General features: G+C 37.0%; 1 protein-coding gene across 1 annotated transcript in view; it reads left to right on the top strand.

Moving 5' to 3' along the window:
• The window catches only part of LOC306852199 (transcription elongation regulator 1-like protein), a gene marked incomplete at both ends in the record, with an annotated part of 80,887 nt that overhangs the window by 16,054 nt on the left and 46,206 nt on the right, over window positions 1-18,627 (top strand). The window contains one exon of the mRNA XM_079388882.1: window positions 12,570-12,746. Within this exon, the coding sequence (XP_079245008.1) occupies window positions 12,570-12,746 (177 nt within the window). The remainder of the gene's footprint in view (window positions 1-12,569; window positions 12,747-18,627) is intronic.

Below are 18,627 nucleotides of genomic sequence, written 5' to 3' on the forward strand. Positions count from 1 at the left end.
CACTGGTGCGCCATGAGCAGGCTCTGATTATGGAACAAGAAGTAAACACTCTCTTGAGGAAGGAGGCCATCGAGGTGGCCCCTCCTCACGAAAGAGAGTCCGGGTTCTACAGCCGGTACTTCATAGTTCCAAAGAAGGATGGAGGGTTGCGTCCCATTTTAGATCTGCATCACTTGAACCGTTCAGTACTGAACCGCGATGTCGTTCTCGCACACATGAAAGTTCTGGGGTTGAGACTAAACGCCAAGAAAAGTGTGCTTTCTCCAGTACAGAGAACCACTTATCTAGGCGTGGTGTGGGATTCGACCACGATGCAGGCACGCATGTCCCCTGCTCAGATGGAGGCGATCCTCACGTCAGTCAAGAGAGTGAGAGAAGGCCAGTCACTCAATGTCAAGCAGTTTCAAAAACTGCTGGGTCTGATGGCAGCTGCGTCCAACGTGATACCTATTGGCCTGCTGTACATGAGATCCCTACAGTGGTGGCTCAGAACCAAGGGGTTCTCCCCAAATGGAAACCCACTTCGCATGATCAAGGTCACGCGGCGATGCCTACGTGCCTTAGACATGTGGAGACAACCTTGGTTCTTGTCTCAGGGCCCAGTGCTGGGAGCTCCTTGTCGCCGCGTAACGCTAGCGACGGATGCATCCCTCACCGGTTGGGGAGCGATCATGGATGGCCACCCTGCCCGCGGTCTGTGGAGTGGTCGCCATCTCACGTGGCACGTCAACTGCCTGGAGATGCTGGCTGTGTTTCGAGCACTCAAACATTTTCTCCCAGACCTAAGAGATCACCTTGTGTTGGTGCGCACCGACAACACAGTGGTGGTCTCTTACATCAACCACCAGGGAGGTCTGCGTTTGCGCCCCTTGTACAAGCTGGCGCACCAGATCCTTGTGTGGTCCCAGGACAGACTTCGCTCGCTGAGATCCATCTACATTCCTGGTTATCTCAATATGGGAGCAGACATCCTGTTGAGACAGGGACCGAGGCACGGGGAGTGGATTCTACACCCCGAGGTGGTGAAGCAGATATGGAGAGTGTTTGGCCAGGCACAGGTGGACCTCTTTGCGACTCAGGAGACATCGCAATGTGCCCTCTGATTCTCTCTAGTTCCTCCAGATCCACTGGGGCTGGATGCTATGGTACAGACTTGGCCGAGGCTTTGTCTGTACGTTTTCGACGCAGCTTGAGTTCTTGGAAGGGAACGTCTCAGATTACGCATGTAACCATGAATTACCTGAAAGATACATTGGCAGATTTTTTTTTACCTGAAAATTCACCTGAAAGACACAATTGACAGATTTTTCACCTGGAATTTTACCTGAAAGTGATTAGCTTTTAGCTTATTTTTTCACCTGAAAATTCAGATGAAAGAGACCATTGGCTGTGGCTACTTTTTACTAATATTCTTTTTCTTTCAATAATGCAAAAGCAAATTGAAATGCATTTAGATTAGATTATGTTCAGAAAATGACTGATGAAGCTGCAAGCCTGAAAACACAAACATATAATTGTAGCATAATGAAAACAGAGCAAATCAATATCTGAAGCAAATAATTTACTGAGATTTGGGCATTGTTAATCCACCCAACACAGAATCTGTGCTCTACAGTGTTTACATCTAACCAAAGGAAATAAGAAATATGTTCAGTACAAAATAGAAGGTGTAATAGCTCAGACGTATATTTCCATCTTCAGTGCAGTTTCATCCCCCAGGGCCATTAAACTCCACCTTCTGAGGGTTCACATCCCTGTTCTGCAGGTAAGCTACGTATCGATCCATAATACTACTCCTGCTGGCTGTCGTGTACCGGTAAACCAATATTTTACACTGATTTATTTGTCATATGTTCGTCTTTTTTGATTCACATCAGCGTGAAAATCAATAAGTACAGTTATATGGTTGGGGTGAATAATTGTGTGTTGTCTCTAAGGGATATTTTAGCCTCTGTGATGATTTGAAGATGGAAATTGAATATATGAGACAATATATTTTCACGTTTATTAGGAATTTATTCTATTAAAAAAAAGTATGTGAAAATCTATAAATTAAATTCTCTAAATGAATATAAAATTGATTTGTGATTGTTTTTGATTGATTCATTAAAAAGAACTGGCTAAAAAAGTTGTTTGTTAGTGAATCTGAGTACACTGTTTTTGTTTGTTTGTTTTTTGGTGAAACCAGTGAGGGATATTGCAAGAGAAAGATGTGTTTTCTGTTTAATGTCTGTATTATTTCGCAGTGGCCATTCTTTTCTTATTTATTTTGCTGAAGTACTGTAGCGATTCAGTAAAGGTGCACAGCACTGCTGAATAATGGTGCAGGAAACTAAAACTTAGCAATCAGTCCAAACATGATGTTTTGTAGGAATTCATGAATGTAAAATTGGAAATGAAAAAAATGCCTCCAAATAAAGGTGATTGAGGCAACCAAACTAGTTCAGGCTTTATTTTAGCTTGCTCGCGGTCATTCATTTATGATCTAATGGTTGGAAGCATTGAAATACTTCCTTAGGGCTTTCTGAGAAGGACTCGTTCTATTGTGCACATTTTCAAGATCTACGGTGTGGTTTCAAGGCCAAAAAGTCATTTTTACTTTAACCCACCATTCCTCTGCTTCACAGACCTGCTCCGAAATCTCATTTTTCATCTTCATGAATTTTAGCCTGGTCTTATTGACAGGACCTAATGGAACGTGAAAAGTCACTCTGGTTGCCTTGTCAAGAAATACGCAGCTTCTGGAAAATAGAGTTTAAAAGTTGAGCAGGCGATTTAGAAGTGCGCACTGAAGCGTTTTGGCCCACCTTGAATGGATCATGCCGAAGCTCTCGTGGGAACTTTAATGATGCTTTAAACACCTTCACATGGAACGTTTCATGCTTTCATTTTGTGCCACAGTGAGATTTATAACCAAGACTTAAAATTTGAGAAATACTTTGATCTCATTAGAGATAAAGGCTGAAATCAATAACACGCCATCCATGCTAGCACATCAAAATGTGTACGGAAAAGAAAGAAACTCTGTTTAATTTATTTGTGTCAGAAGAATCCACCGCAGTGCAACAGTCACACGCTCCTTCGCATATGACTCCAGGTTGTTCAAACAGAATTCTTCCCATTTGAAATAAGAAACATTGATTTGTCTGACACACTTTCACTGCAGACTATGTGTGAATACTAATTACACACTGTGGAACTTTATTTGTATATTCCAGGATGTGAATGAAAGAATGACTGTGAATGAAAAAATGTCTACAAAAGAGTTTTTAGGTCATTTTCAACGACACATTCTGTTGAGTGGTGTCTGAAGAAAACCCATAGGAATTGAATTGATATTTAATTTATAGTTTAAGAGACATAATGGAGCTCTTCATGTTGTTTAATTTAATTTAACACGCTTCTTTTAAAATTACTTGGAAGTAATATTACACACAGATGGGACAATTGTTGATATATACAAAATAATTTAATGAGAAATGGTTGAGTTTTGACTTTTGATTGCACACTTGTGATGCTAATGTGAGAGATGTTATTGAGATGGCTTTTATATGAGATGCATTTGAGTTATTAGGGTCTCTCTCTCAAAGGAATCCACAACCCAGGCTTATTGGAAAACACGTGATTGCCTACGTACATTTCTGCAAAATCGGAAATGTGTTGCTTTGGGTATATTTTGTAGCACTTTTCAGGTGACATGACTTTTTCTCCATTGCACATAGTCACATATTTCCAGTGAGCCTGGGTTGAGAATCCAACCTGGCTTCTGGTCACTACATATCAAAACAGTTTCATTTGGCCTGATATTTATATGCCATAAATCACTATTTGCATGCATATTATTCACAAAATCCATGTAATAACCTTCATTGATTGAAAATGTATATGCAGAGCATGCAGCAATACTTTTGCCCTCCATTAAGACAAATCAGCCAGCCAACACAATTTCAAATCAATACATACTGGCACCTGTTCATATCCAAGCAATGCATTTTACCTCAGCCAAGACCCCTAATCCTACCCGAGTTTTAATTTTTAAAGATCTCAAAAGCAACGGCAGTGCCAAAATTCACTGAATTTGTTCTTTAGATATGGATGAGCTAGAGACTGGGTTGAAAAAATCTGAAAAGCAAGGACATTCTCTTGCCTTTTGTCATGGACTGATAAACCAATATTTATGCCGATGTGTATGTCATGTGTTGTTTCTGATTGACATGATTCACATTAGCCCTTCTGCTGTCTGTAAATCCTATACCATACCTGATTTGGTGTTTCTGGTCAAATATGACTGGCCTTTTAAAAATGGCTTGGATTCAATCTTGAATATTTTTGTCGACTTATTATTATTTATTTATTTTTTAGATTTCTTTTTGGATTCAGTTGATCACAAGCCTTGTTGATCTGAGCTTACTTTTGTTTTGACAAATTTGACAAAAAGACTGAATCCAATATTTGGTAACAATACTGCATAATGAGAAATTATGTTTTTTTCATATCTTTTTTTGAAGTTGAAGTTGAAGTTGTTACCTGAGTGAGTGAAAACAGTAGATTTTAGTCCAGTGGAATGACATTAAGTAGCTTTTTTGGGAAAAAGAAAGTCCTGTCTGGGTCAAAATGACCAGAACACAACATGAGGGTTAGTGTGAAAACCAGGTTTGCCATCTCTGAGAGATTTTTAAGCCTCTATGTCGATGGAAAGGTTAAAACACACACAAAGAGTTGATGAAACTGTCAGAACTCAGAGGAAACCGTGGAACTTTAGTAACGTATGAACAGAGTTAGATGATGGTTATTAGATTTCCTATGGTATTAGAACTGTAGTCAGTGGTAAAAGACAAAGAAATTAACACGTTGGATTTTTATAGCTTATTTGGCTCATTTAAAGTAATTTCAGAGGCAGATAAAGTTATTTGATTTGAAAGGCAAACATTCTTTTTATTCTAACATGGGCAGATTAACGGTGCACATTACGATTAAGAATAGTTCACCCAAAAATTTGCATTCAGTCTTTATTTTATCACCCTAATGTCTGTTAAATTCAGACTTTCTGCAGTGACTAGAGACTCGTAAAAGTTGAAAAGATTTGGTTGGAATTACAGTGAACTGAGGCTACTTTTTAAAGGATGCCAGAGCAAAAATATAGTGATTTTACATCCATATGGGTTTTGGTGAACTACTTTAAGTAAATGGTGTGCATTTTGATTTCACGTTGACTTCAAAACCATGTTTACTAAAATTGTTGTGCTTCCACCAAACTTCTTACTCAGCTAACTTTATAAATGACTGTTGAAAGCCTCTTCTTCAGGCAGTTACCGTCGATCCACTTTTACTCTGAAAAGAGGTGCTCAGCATTATTATCTGGCCTTTGTGTTGCAGGATGTGTCCGGGGAGACAGATGGCATAATTCAGAAAAATAAGATGTTTTCAGGGAGAGGGTATGAAGTTTGTTAACCAGGTAAATGAGAGAACAGTGGGAGGACAGCACAGTGAGAGAGACAGAGTCTCCGACACTGAGCCTCTTTGTGAATCAAGATGATGGCAGTGTAGTCTGAAGCACACATAAGTGGCCGAAAGTTTCATAAGTGCAATCACTTGCCATTTCAGCTCCCGCCACAGACAGCTCTAGAGCACTGAAGGCTCCCGCTACATTTACCCTTGTCTTGGCCTGAATCTTTCTGCTCAATTTCTCTGAAACAAGACCCCCTGAGAGAGACAGGAGAGATTGCTAGAAACATGTCACACTCAGACATGTACACACACACACACATATAAGAATGTTTCTGCACCTATTGGCAATTTTAGCCCTGTGGACTTTTAGAAAATAAGCTCTCTTAAAAGTTTGTGGGTTTTTCTTAAAACACTTTTTACACATTCACTAGTTTATTTAATTTGTCTACTAACAAAGTCCAATATATGCTGTTACGACCCTGTTTAGGGACCAACATGAGAAAGCCGTTCTAAAGACAACAAATACTACAGTGGCCAGGGCACAGAGTTAACGTTTTATTATACAACGAGAAGTGTATTTAAACTAACAAGTCATAAATAAGGACTGGTGAGCTAACTAATTTAAACTGCAACTTACTTCCTATCTCCCGAAGAAAAAAATCAAACACAGTAAAAGTCTTCCGGGTCAGCTCACTTACCTTTGCTTTCTATGTACTCTATGGTAACTAAACAAGCAATCACTCACCATCCTAAACAATAGAGAATAAGGAAAAACAAGACCAAAAGCAAACACAAAAACAGTTCCCAGGGCAAGCCACCATTGAAGTGCCACCAACAGCTCTTAAATAGGCAGAGGCCTCAGGTGTTTTTAATAGTCTCCGCCCCATCCACTTAGCAGTTGCACTCAAGAAAGAAAACAAAAAGGGGAAAGAGCAGGGGCTCGTAACACCCCCACCCATAAAACATTAAATATAATTTAAGCAAATTATTTTTAATGAATGGAGTATTCACCATCCATAATGGAAAACTGCAACATAGACCAAATGTCCCAAAACACAACTTAAATTTTGCTGAAACTCCAAATCAGAGAAAAATGTTCATCAACACAACTTCATTAAAATCTTTTAAAACAGACTTACTTGGCAGTTGCTTGGACTTAGCTCTTGTAATGGCGCAGGCAGGAAATATGTCTCCCACTAAGAATTAAAGAAATACCCTTTACAGGAATTTCAGGCCTGACCCAGCAACTCCAGACACTAAAAAAGGACTTTATCTCAACGTAACATTTTAACAGGGACTTTCAATGTCACCTACAGACACAGACCCATCAATCAGGAATGGCTTGTAGCCCTAAAGAACAGAGCCCTTTTTACTTTAAAACCCAAAAGATGGAAGTTTAGTCGAGAAGCTATTGACTAGAACTAAGGTTTAGAAGAGCTAGCCTTCTTAAGTACAAAGCAATCAGCAATTTTATGACACTGCTTTTTGCAATAAAAACAAGCTAGCTTCTACTCAAAGTCAGACACATTTTCTCAAACTCCCTTCTTACCCTAATGAAGGAGCTGGATTTAAGACCTGCGGTATTTTCAATAATCTCATCAGACTTTGTACAAGATGGCTGAACAAACACACTTTTGGGAGTCAACACGAACTCATCCGCTAAATTAGCTGCTTTGTATACCTGGAGTACCTGCTGTTCATTCAAGAATATTGCCACAATCTGAAGAAAATAATTCTTAAATTCCTCAAGAATTATCATCCATCTAAGATGGGCAAAATCTGTAGGATTTCATAGGATCGTAGAATTGCAGTTTGACCAGCCTCAAAATCTGAAATCTGGTCAGGTAAAGAATAACAACTTGAGCTATACCTGTTAAAACACATCGAAGCAGTAAAGCCAACAAAGTTAGAGCTACATGCTCAAAATGAGTGAAGTATTTATCCAAATCCTTCTCTATGAAGGGAGGAACCAAACGAATGTTCTTGCAAACATCAGAGTCAGCACCAGCTTTAGACATTACAGCTGCTTGACTTGAGGTAACTGCTCCACGTTCTAAACCTTTCAAAACACAGTTCTCTCCATTTCCAGTTTCTCTGACTCCAGCTCTAGCCTTTTTAGCTCTAAGTCAGTTGCAGTTTGTTTTTCTTTAACCTGCAGTTCTTTAAGTTTTAATTCAAGTTCAAGTTCTTTCACAAACTAAGTAGTCTGCAGATATTTTGAAGCAGCATCACTAGAAAATCTTTTGATTTACTAATGCAGATGAAGGTTGTTGTCTCATGGCAGCCTTAAGAGTACCACAAACAATCTCTATTTTATAAGAATCTGCAATTTGTTAAAACTCCACTTTCCTACAGTTATAAAGCTGTTCTAATGAAGGAGACTAAAACTTGTATAACTTGGCGCTTCTGGATCATGTTCACATATGGCTTCCTTTTTGCATGATAGAGCTTTAGTTGGCATCTGCAGATTCCACAGTGGATTGTGTTTACCGACAGTGGTTTCTGGAAGTATTCCTGGGCCCATTTAGTAATGTCAATGACAGAATCATGCCGATGAGTGATGCAGTGTCGTCTGAGGGCCCGAAGACCACGGGCATCCAACAAAGGTCTTCGGCCTAGTCCCTTACGCACAGAGATTTCTCCAGTTTATCTGAAACTCTTGATGATGTTATGCACTGTAGATGATGAGATTAGCAAAGCCTTTGCAATGACATTGAGGAACATTGTTTTTAAAGTATTCCACAATCTTTTAACGCACTCTTTCACAGATTGGAGAGCCTCTGTCCATCTTTACTTCTGAGAGACTCTGCCTCTCTGATACATCCCTTTTATAGCTAATCATGTTACAGACCTGATGTCAATTAACTTAATTAGTTGCTAGATGTTCTCCCAGCTGAATCTTTTCAAAATGTCTTGCTTTTTCAGCCCTTTGTTGCCCCCGTGCCAACTTTTTTGAGACCTGTGCAATATGAATACCTGTATAAAAGTGTAAAATTTCTCCATTTAACCTGTTAACGTTCACCAGAGCGACGTCGCACTGAACGCTCTTTGTTTGCATGTGTCATTGTTTTCTAATAGAATAAATGAAACGGGACAAAGTTAATCTTGACAAACTATATATCATTCTGAGGGTCTAAGCCTCAAGCATCGACGACAGATCGCTGTTTTTCGATGGAAAGCTTATAAGGAATGAGTGGCACAAATTTGCTACATTTGTGTAAGCAGTACACATCCAAACACGCAGAGTAAAAAAGCCGTACGTCCCTTTATCATTGTAATAACGAGCCACAAACGCGTCCACTGCTGAAATCCCAGTTTAGTTAGAGGTAAGGGTCCACAGAACAACATCCCAGCGAGCACTTTTAGTCCAGCGAAACAATAACGTTGTAATAAGGATGAATATTCCTTTGTTTACGTTTCATTTCTTCAGAGAGTTATTGTTCGCGTCCGTTATGGAATAAATTACGCTCAAAAACAGCGTCTTGGTGGTAAAAAAACAAAACGATGTTGCAGCATACGGTTTTACAAACATAATGAGACCGTCTACGGAAAAAAAGTCTCAGAAAAGCGGAATATAGATTATTTGAATTTGGCGCTCCCTCCTGCCGGCAGTGACGCAACTGTCATCTGAGCGGGGCATAACTTCGCGATCTGCTTTATCCATAAAAAACTGTTTTTTTTTTTCTTCTACATTTTTTATATGTGTGTGTGTGTATTGTGTGGGGAATGTGGCCGTGTCTGCATGATTATAATATGTATGGACGGACATCAGCGTGTTTATTAGCGACTCTATGACGGCTATCATTGTGATTCATTGATCAGCTATTATTGATTATACGGCCCATCTGTATGATTATCATCTGAATGGAAGCACATCAGCGTGTGTTTACTGACTCTATGACCATGTCTGGCAATATCACTTCACGTCTGGCAGTGATATTATCATTGTAATAACGAATAACGAAGAATACTTCAGTATACATACTATATACAAAGCATTTTTTTTCTATTTTTTTTCCTTTTTTATTACTCAAATAATTATTTTTGTATTTTTTAGTGCTCAAATAAATCTGTCTATTATTTTATAATTGAAAAACTATGCAGGAACATGTATAATGACTAAAATAGCTTGTATAATTCTGCAATCCATTTGGTGGTTATTTTTCCTGAAACAGGGGGGTGGGGGGACTATAAATAGTTTCAGAAAAAATATTGCAGGAATCTCATTTTTCATGGTATCTTCAAATTTGAAATATGAACTCATGAGACACATGGCTTTCGATCCATTACTTTTCTGGATTGCTCCAGGACTTATTTCATGTATTTGTATATGAAATAAAAAAACATTCAGTGTGGAAAAATATTTTTCAAGGCACGTCAGTGCCTATAACTTTTTATCTTTTTGAGCATTATCAACTCTGGATGATAGATAGTAAAGCCCAGAGTCTCTTCTTTCCAAAGATACCTAATTTGTTTGTGTAAGCACACTTTGTCACAAACTGTTACCATTTTAATTTAGGTAGGTCATTTTCACCTGCGAGGCCCTAAATGGGGGTGAAGGTTAACAGGTTAAACATTTATGTCCTCTGTGTTCTATTGTGAATAAAATATTGGCTCATGTGATTTGAAAGTCTTTTAGTTTTCATTTTATTCAAATTTAAAAAAAAAAAATCCAACATTTACGGAATTCAGGTTGTAGTTAAAATGTTTTTATTTATTTATTTTAATTGTTTTTCACTTTTGTTTAGATTATCATGTTTCATATATATATATATATATATATATATATATATATAGGGCTACTAATTAATATGCTATATGACAGATATAAAATGTTACTATTTAAATATTACAGTATATTACCTATGTTGAAGTATCTGGGACAAGGGTTAAATCATAAAATCTAGAGGCTCATATTTCAAATATAATAAAATAAATATAATAAAAATGAAAACAAGGTAAAAAAAAGTTTTCATTTTAGATTTAATGCAGCATTCATGAAACTAAAAGAAAGAAAAAAAACATTTCTGGGACAACTCGCACTGTAGCTTGAAGGATCTCTATAGATATACTGTATGTAATCATGGGGAGATGTCAAAACAATCATTGGCTGTGGTTCAAACGTTACTTGTGAAAGCATAAATTGTAAGGACTTATTTTGGGCAGGTTTGAGGACACTTAAAGGAGCACAGCAATAATTGCTCCCTTGGAGACTGGGGAAAAAATGGCCTCATTCCTGCAGCCTTTGGCCATCGCAGTATTTATAGTGTATCTCTCTCTTTGTTAAACCTGTCAAGAGGTAGAACCCAGCACCAAAATAAAGAAAGATGTTTATATATATGTATATCATGAGTGCTTTTCTGAACATCGTGTTACTTTTGAGGATTTACCTCTGTTGAAGTGCTGGGCTGGCTTTCAAGAGAAGCTCCCAGTGGATGTATAATTCAAGGTTTCTATTTCACATCATGTCCGCAGAGAGCACCTCTTGATGACCGATGCATTGTTTATGTGATCTGTGCACCTGTCAGTTCATCTACAGCGGCTAGGTGTTTAAGTGTAGAGGTTAGATCCATATTCATCATTACTATCAAGCTAAAAGGTTAGTAGAGTTTAATCTGCAGTCCCCATACCCTTTGCTTGGGCTGTCAGATGACAGAGTATTCCTTCCCTCCAACCCTCTGTTGTTTTTCCGCCTTCTAAAGCGTTCTCCCAATATGGGAGAGTCGATGTGCTGGAGCCATTCCATATGATATTTTCCCCCGGTGGCCTGATTTCCAGTGCGGTACATGTGCATGCTAACTGCTCTGGTTGGCTCTGATCCGCCCCCTCAGTACCATTAGATAAAGTGTTTCAGCTGCTCAGCGTGGAAGAAACACCCCGCCTGCTCACTCCAAAGATCTCTTCAAGGTTTCGTTAAATAGCATTTCCTTTGCTCAGGGGAGGCAGGAGCTGAAAACGTTGGAGATGAGACGAGCACATGTGTGTGAGCTCACCCAGGTGACTAATAATGGATCATCATCATGGTTTTGACAACACAGTGATGTTTGGAGTATTTAGAGCACGACTATTACCATCTTTGAGCTGCCTTATTTTTTCCCATTTTTCTCCTTCTAATGCTTTTCAAAAAGATCTGCAATAATAAGCTATGAACCAGTTCGGTCAGATAAATCACAATGAAAACTTAATTTGAACCAAAATATTTGAAAATAGTGCAAACAATGCCAGGCGGTTCAGTGTGTTACTTGCTGTTTCTTTGTATTAATTATATTTGTGAAATTGTGAAAATGTTTCAAAGTAAATCACCACCATTTTTTTTTTAGTCCACTTTAAGTTCTTATTTTTCTCATGTTTCTCCTTCTTAGGCATTTTGAAAAGATGTGCAATAATGAATTTTAAAGCATGAACCAAAGCAACCAGATGAATCACACAGAAAAAAAGAAAAATCATGAAAAAAGCATATTACTAGAATATTAGCCATTTATTAGTACTAATTAAGCACATATTAATGCCTTATTCTACATTACCTTATTCTGCATCCATAATCCTACCCAATACCTAACGTTAACAACTACTTTACTAACTATTAATAAGGAATTTATTGAGGGAAAAGTCATGTGGATGAAATGTAATGTGGATGAAGTTTGAAACCAAAATTGACCCTATTTAATTTCTTATAGTAACATGGTATGTTTTTTAGGCAGATTATAGATTATAATGATTAAACATGATTAAAGTCACTTCAGTATACCTAACATTAACACCTCTAAAACATTATGCATTTAATGTCAGCATTAAACAGAAGTTATGATCATCTTTTCTTCCCTATTATGATGTATATCCAAGTGAAGCTGCTTGTTGAATGAGGAATGAGAAAAAACTAAACGTATGGTGGGATTTGATTTTGTCCATTGGGAACTGAATGGATCGTTATTTATTAATTGCAGTGCTCTCATGTGATTATGCTGTGGTATCATTTGATTAAAGTTTATGAGGGCACAGTTAAATCATAAACAAAAACAAAATTCCATTTTTCATTTAATGGTAACTTTAAATAGACAGCATGATAGAATAAAAATCCACAGTAATGCATATCTTTTATCAATCTTTATTTCGCTTTACAGGTTGTCCCGTGGCCATTAAGCGAGTAGGAAGTTCTAAACGGATCGCTCTGGCAGCAGCAGCCATGATGGCGATGGATTCTGATGTGACACATGGACCATCTGTCTCTTCTGCTCACCCTCTCCACCTGCTCTCACTCTCACCCATCAAGCTTCCCTTTCTGATGGCACCTCATGCAGGTAGGAGTACAAAATAAAATGCTTTCATTAGTGTCCTTGTGCTCATGAAAAAAATCCCCAGTGGTCGCCTATCAAACGCTGCTGCTGTCCCAAAGGAATCTATTATAGCTGTGGTTTTGGGGAGTAACTAACTAAAAGTAGCAAGCCTTTAAAGTAATTACATCTTGCAGTGACAGCAGTTTTCAAACTCTCAAGTTTTTCCAGTGGTGTGATATAACTGCCACAATGGTACGATTGCAAGTATGTTATTGGTTTAAACAACAGTTTAAGATGTTAAAGGGATAGTTCAGCCAACAATCTAAACTCTGTCATTATTTCCTCTCTAGGTTATTCCAAATCTGTATAATCATGATGATCAGTGAAACATAAAAGACAATTTTTGAAGAATGTTGGTAATCAAACAGTTTGGTTCCCATTGACTTCCATTGTCTTTAATGCAAGTCAGTCGAAATTAAAACTGTTTGGTTACCAGGATGCTTAAAAATGTCTTTTTGTTTTTCCTTCTAGAAGAAAGAAATCCATACAGTTTTTTTTTTTTTGAATGGATCATCCCTTTAATATTGAGTGACTTACATTGCAAGTTACTTTGTACATTTTTGCTCCTCCATAGAAAATATTTCCAAACAAACCATTAAGCATCTAACAACACACAGTAGTGGTGTTACTGAATGAATTAGTGTTGTTAAATAAATCAGGTAAGTAAATGCCTACTCTTCTGCTTCACACTCAAAAGCATGTACTTTTTCTTTGCAAAAAGAGTACATTCATGCCTTTCGGAAAGAGAATATGTATGAACAAATCAGTGATGATGAACAAATCATACAATGATTTGATGACTCACTCATAAGGTTGCTTGTTTAGTTCCTGATTTAATGAGGGTGTCTGAATTACTTCAATGACTCACTTATTTTGCTACTGTATGAATTACTGAGTTAATGATTCAATGACTCATTCTTAAAGATTGAGTCAGTTATTTAATTCCTGAGCATTGTTCAGTGTTGTTGACCGACTCAGATTAGTGAATAATTCAATGACTTACTTGTAAGGAAACATGTTTTGTACCTGAATGGAATCAGTGTGTTTGAACAAGTTAAGGATTCAGTCACTTTTTGCAACCTACTGTGACATAATGATAAAACCAACAGAAAGAATCACAAATAGAGCAGAAGTTTGTTTTTGATTAATATACTCATGATTTTGTGTAAACCAAACATTATATACTTGGTTTGGTGCACACTAGACTACTGACTAAATTATACCATAAATATCTTTCCTCATCATTGCTTCAGCTTTTTTTCTTTTGGCTCAGGTTGAAATCAACCTGCTTTGTGTTGTTTTGTCTGACCCACTTGGTAAGATTCTTGGGTTCATAATGAGAGCCTGCTTTCTCACAAAGCTTCTGATGTCCTAATTGGTGAATTGTAATTGCAAATGCCTTTCGTTATGCAAATATCACCGTTTTTTTAGTCAGGGGTTGTCAGAAATAGTCTCCACATTGTCTTTTTCCATCACTTTAAACTCAGCACACATGAAAAGAAAGGTTTTACAGTGCATTCCGGTAAAAAATGAGTTAGTGTGTATGCGTATGATGCATTGATGCAGAGTTTTAGAGGAAATTTGAGGGTCTTATGGTTGTCGGTTTGGACTTCCCCAAGCAATTACAAGAAATGTTGCTGCTTGAGCACCCATCTTCTTGCTGATTTTGTTTTGTTGTTGTTCTTACCACAGCGTTCCCATTTCTCTGAAAGAAGTTAGAGTTTCACTTTGCTGAAGTGGACGGGTTTAAATCAAGGGTCAGTGACTGTGCATAATGACTGAACTGAATGCAAGTACGGCCGCTCGTTTGGTGAAACAGTTAGAGCGTATCCTTTTTATTTTCCTGTCTATCCTTCCTTTTTTTCTCACTATCTCTGCCTTCATGAATATTGATTAACTGTTTCCTTCCTTTGTTGTTCAGTGAACTTGTTCAGTCCCTCTTGCGGGTGGATTGCCTGAGGTGAAAAACCATGCATTTGTGTCAATAAGAGTGTGTACATGAGTCTGAGTCCAGATCTATATATTATATGAGCAAATGTACGTATTTTTCAGCTCCGGTCTTGTACTGTATGTGGGTGTGAGGGATGAATTCTCTGCTGTGAATCAATAGGAAATGCGGCCGTGGTTGTCAGCATGCCCTGTATGGATCACAGGAATCCTCCCCTGGAATTACTTCCTTTTAGCCAGGCCTCAAAAGCAACATTAAAGCAAACAGGCCAGCAAACCCTGTAGGGCTTTTAAATTAGCTCTAATGATGTATATACACGTTTGTCCAATGCTGTGGTAACTGGATCACTCTTCATGTCTGGTCCACCCAGCATCAGCCCAATGCATTTGAACTGTAATGACGCTGTAATTTATTCTGATTGCAATCTAATAGTTAAGGCAGGAATGATTGTAGTACACTTTGTGTGAGGGGAGATAATGGAGGTGTATTTCTCTGTCTGGATGCAGGGTTTAAGGATGGTAACTTATGTAAGACACAGAAAGGAGCGAGTTCAGTAGGCTGTCTTATTCATTAACCTACAATCCAGCTGAAATACCACTGCACAGTGATAATTTTTATATCATCAAATCTCATGTATCATGTATTATATATAATGTTATAAAAATAATATGTACTAGTATTTTGCAATGTCTATGACTGGCTATATAGTATGCTCATGTAAAAAAACATGTACTCTATAAAATATTTATAAACACATATATATATATAATATATTTTTTTATGTTTTGTAATGAATTTTTAAGTTTATCATACATTTTTAATTTGAGCCACGATTCAGCCACATTGCAGATGTCTTGCTGCCTACAGCCTACATAGGCAGCTGACTTTTAAGTTAGCATCTTAATGGAAATGGAATCTCAGGTTTGAGCGTCATGCAATTAGCCATACTAGTGCTTTATTGATTAAACTGCATTGCTTTGGATGAGAACAAAATCTGAACTGAATTGAGCTGCATAGTGAAACTAACTTACAAAATCGACACTGTAATTAAACTGAATTGAAACAACTTTGAACTGACTCGAGGTCAATAATGGCACTATTATCACTGTACTTGTTTCATAATAGATAAACATTGACACTTTATTGAGCTGAATTTAAACATGCTTATCTTCTGTAGAACTGCTTTACAGCTAAAATTTGATGTTTTATTGTTGAAACATTGTACAACATTATATTCCTGTTTATTAATGTGAAGCTGCTCTGAAACAATCTGTATTGCTATATGAATAAATATGAAAAAAAAAATCAAAATATGTTCCTGAACTAACGATGATGTATAAAAATACACAGCACATTCAAATACAGTCAATTTTTAATCACATTGAGGTGAATTGTATTAATACTTTTTAAATTCTGAATATATTATAAGTATATATACATCAAACAATTTTTCTCAGTTTGTCTGGCAACTAAAATGCATTTATTTCCATCCTAGATGGCAAGCGCAGTGCATGCTTTTCATGCAATGCTACCTTTGAAAGCCAAATTGAAGGTATTCTAGAATAATTATGCTGCCTACCTTTTGGAACAACCTTCATGACAGGAGCATGTTTATGATGCCTAAAGATGTTGCCTATGTATGCAGCTCAATATAGGTTTTGAAACAGAGCCAACAAGGAGTTTTGTGGATGCTGAAGTATGTCGTAATAGATGCATGATATCGAAAGCAGATGTTGACATTATATCTATGCGCACGAGTTGAGTTTGGTCTCTTATTTGGGTTTATCATGGTCTCTGTCAGTGCCAATGCTGTGGGGAGTCTTTTAATGCCAATGGAGGCGGCTTTGAGCTCTCTTCACATGCCTGAATTATAGGAGTCCTACACATCTGTGCTGAGAGATTAGGCTTTCAACCGATGCCCTGAATGTGACGCCATTGTAGCCAAACCATTTTTTTTCCCTGCAAGAGGAATAGTATTGTATGACCAAAATCCTGTACCACAGTGTGAAAAGTTTTCGAGCAGGATAACAGTATCAGCAAGAAGTTGAGTAAATGGAGACAGAACTATTTCTGTGTTTGTGTCAGAGGCTTTTTGTCTATTTATGTCAAAATGTTGCACAATAAGTTGAACTAATATGTTGTCTGCCAAATTCCCAAAGCTCATGATGTCTAGATGCCTTGTACTTATGTGGGAGAAGTTATTCTTGGCTCAGACATAAAGATGTGTTTCTGCAGTGATAAAAATGAAAAGAAACAAAACTGCAAATATCTGAGACATATTTGCAGTACATTACATCATACACAGCTGTGCTCAAAATTATTCATACCCTAGGTAAATATGATCAAAATAGGCTTTGAAAATATTTCCACATCGTCGATCCTTTTGATCTTTCATTTGATATTTTGACCAAAGACAAAAATGGCGGGAATTATTATTATTATTATTATTTTTTCTTCTAATACAGATTGGTCACAATACCCTTTTATTCAATACTTTTTTGCAACCTCCTTTTGCCAAGATAACAGCTCTGAGTCTTCACCTATAATGCCTGATGAGGCTGGAGAACACCTGACAAGAGATCAGAGACCATCAGAGACCAAGACATATATAATGTAACAAAAGATTTCTGTTTAAAAAATGCTGTTTTTCAACTTTCTATTCATTAAAGAATCCAGAAAAGATGGTTTCCAAAAAAATATGAAGCAGCACAACTGTTTTTCAACATTGTTTGTAATCAGAAATGTTTCTTGAGCAGCGAATCAACATGTTAGAATGATTTCTCAAGGATCATGATATAATAGAAAATAGTTATTTGAAATTGTAATAATTTCATAATATTACAGATTTTACTGTATTTCTGATTGCATAATAGTCTTCTTTTAAAAACATTTAAAAATGTTACTGACTCTAAACTTTTATGCAAATGTCACTCATGGAGTTTTTATGACTTATACAAGGTGTTACCCACCAAAAGCCAAAGGTCAAAATTTAAACAAGCTGGGCTGCTGAATGAGGGGACAATTATGCAAATTAAATTATGTCTGATAACAGCAGCATTAGTAGGTCATGATTTACATAATAAGTGTCTTCACTGCTTGGGCATAGAGTTAACACTTTAGAGATTAATTTGGAGTTTTCTGAGAAGTCTGATAAACACCTTCACTGATAAATCTTTACTGTGAACGACAGAGATAGAGGGGAGGAGTCTATGCTCTCTATCTTTTGAGAAGTCCTGCTAATTTCCTAATTACAAACTTATCTCAGAACAGTAGTGGGTCAGTCCAAAGGGTCAAGCTGGTTAAATACCATAATACTACAGCATTCTGCAGACAAAACATGTTGACCTTCTTATATATATATTATATATATATATATATATATTTTATTATTTTTTTTTTTTTAAGAAAAATATTCTATTCTATTAGGTAACACTTTATTTTAGGGTCTCTTAACTAGTTGCTTATTAGCATGCATATTACTAGAATATTAGCCATTTTCTAGTAAAAATTAAGCACATATTAATGCCTTATTCTACATGACCTTATTCTGCACCCCTAATCCTACCCAATACCTAAAGTTAACAACTACCTTACTAACTACTAATAAGCAGTAAATTAGGAATTTATTGAGGGAAAAGTTAATAGCGAATGTGTTCCCTGTTCTAAAATGTTACCTTCTATTCTACTACGGGGGCGTTGAATGCTTGGATCTGATTGGTTGTTCAATTATTTTCATGGAAATGCATAATTCCAGGCAGGTCTTGATGACATAACATATCCATATCACTTCGCCAAATGATTTCAGCTATTTAAAAGGTCCGTAGAGCCTACAACAGCAAAAGAACCAAAATCCATAACAAAACTGACCAAGAAAATAAAAATAGTAAACAACAGGAT

The sequence above is a fragment of the Barbus barbus genome, assembly GCF_936440315.1.
Source record: "Barbus barbus genome assembly, chromosome: 32".
Classification (NCBI taxonomy): Eukaryota; Metazoa; Chordata; class Actinopteri; order Cypriniformes; family Cyprinidae; genus Barbus; species Barbus barbus.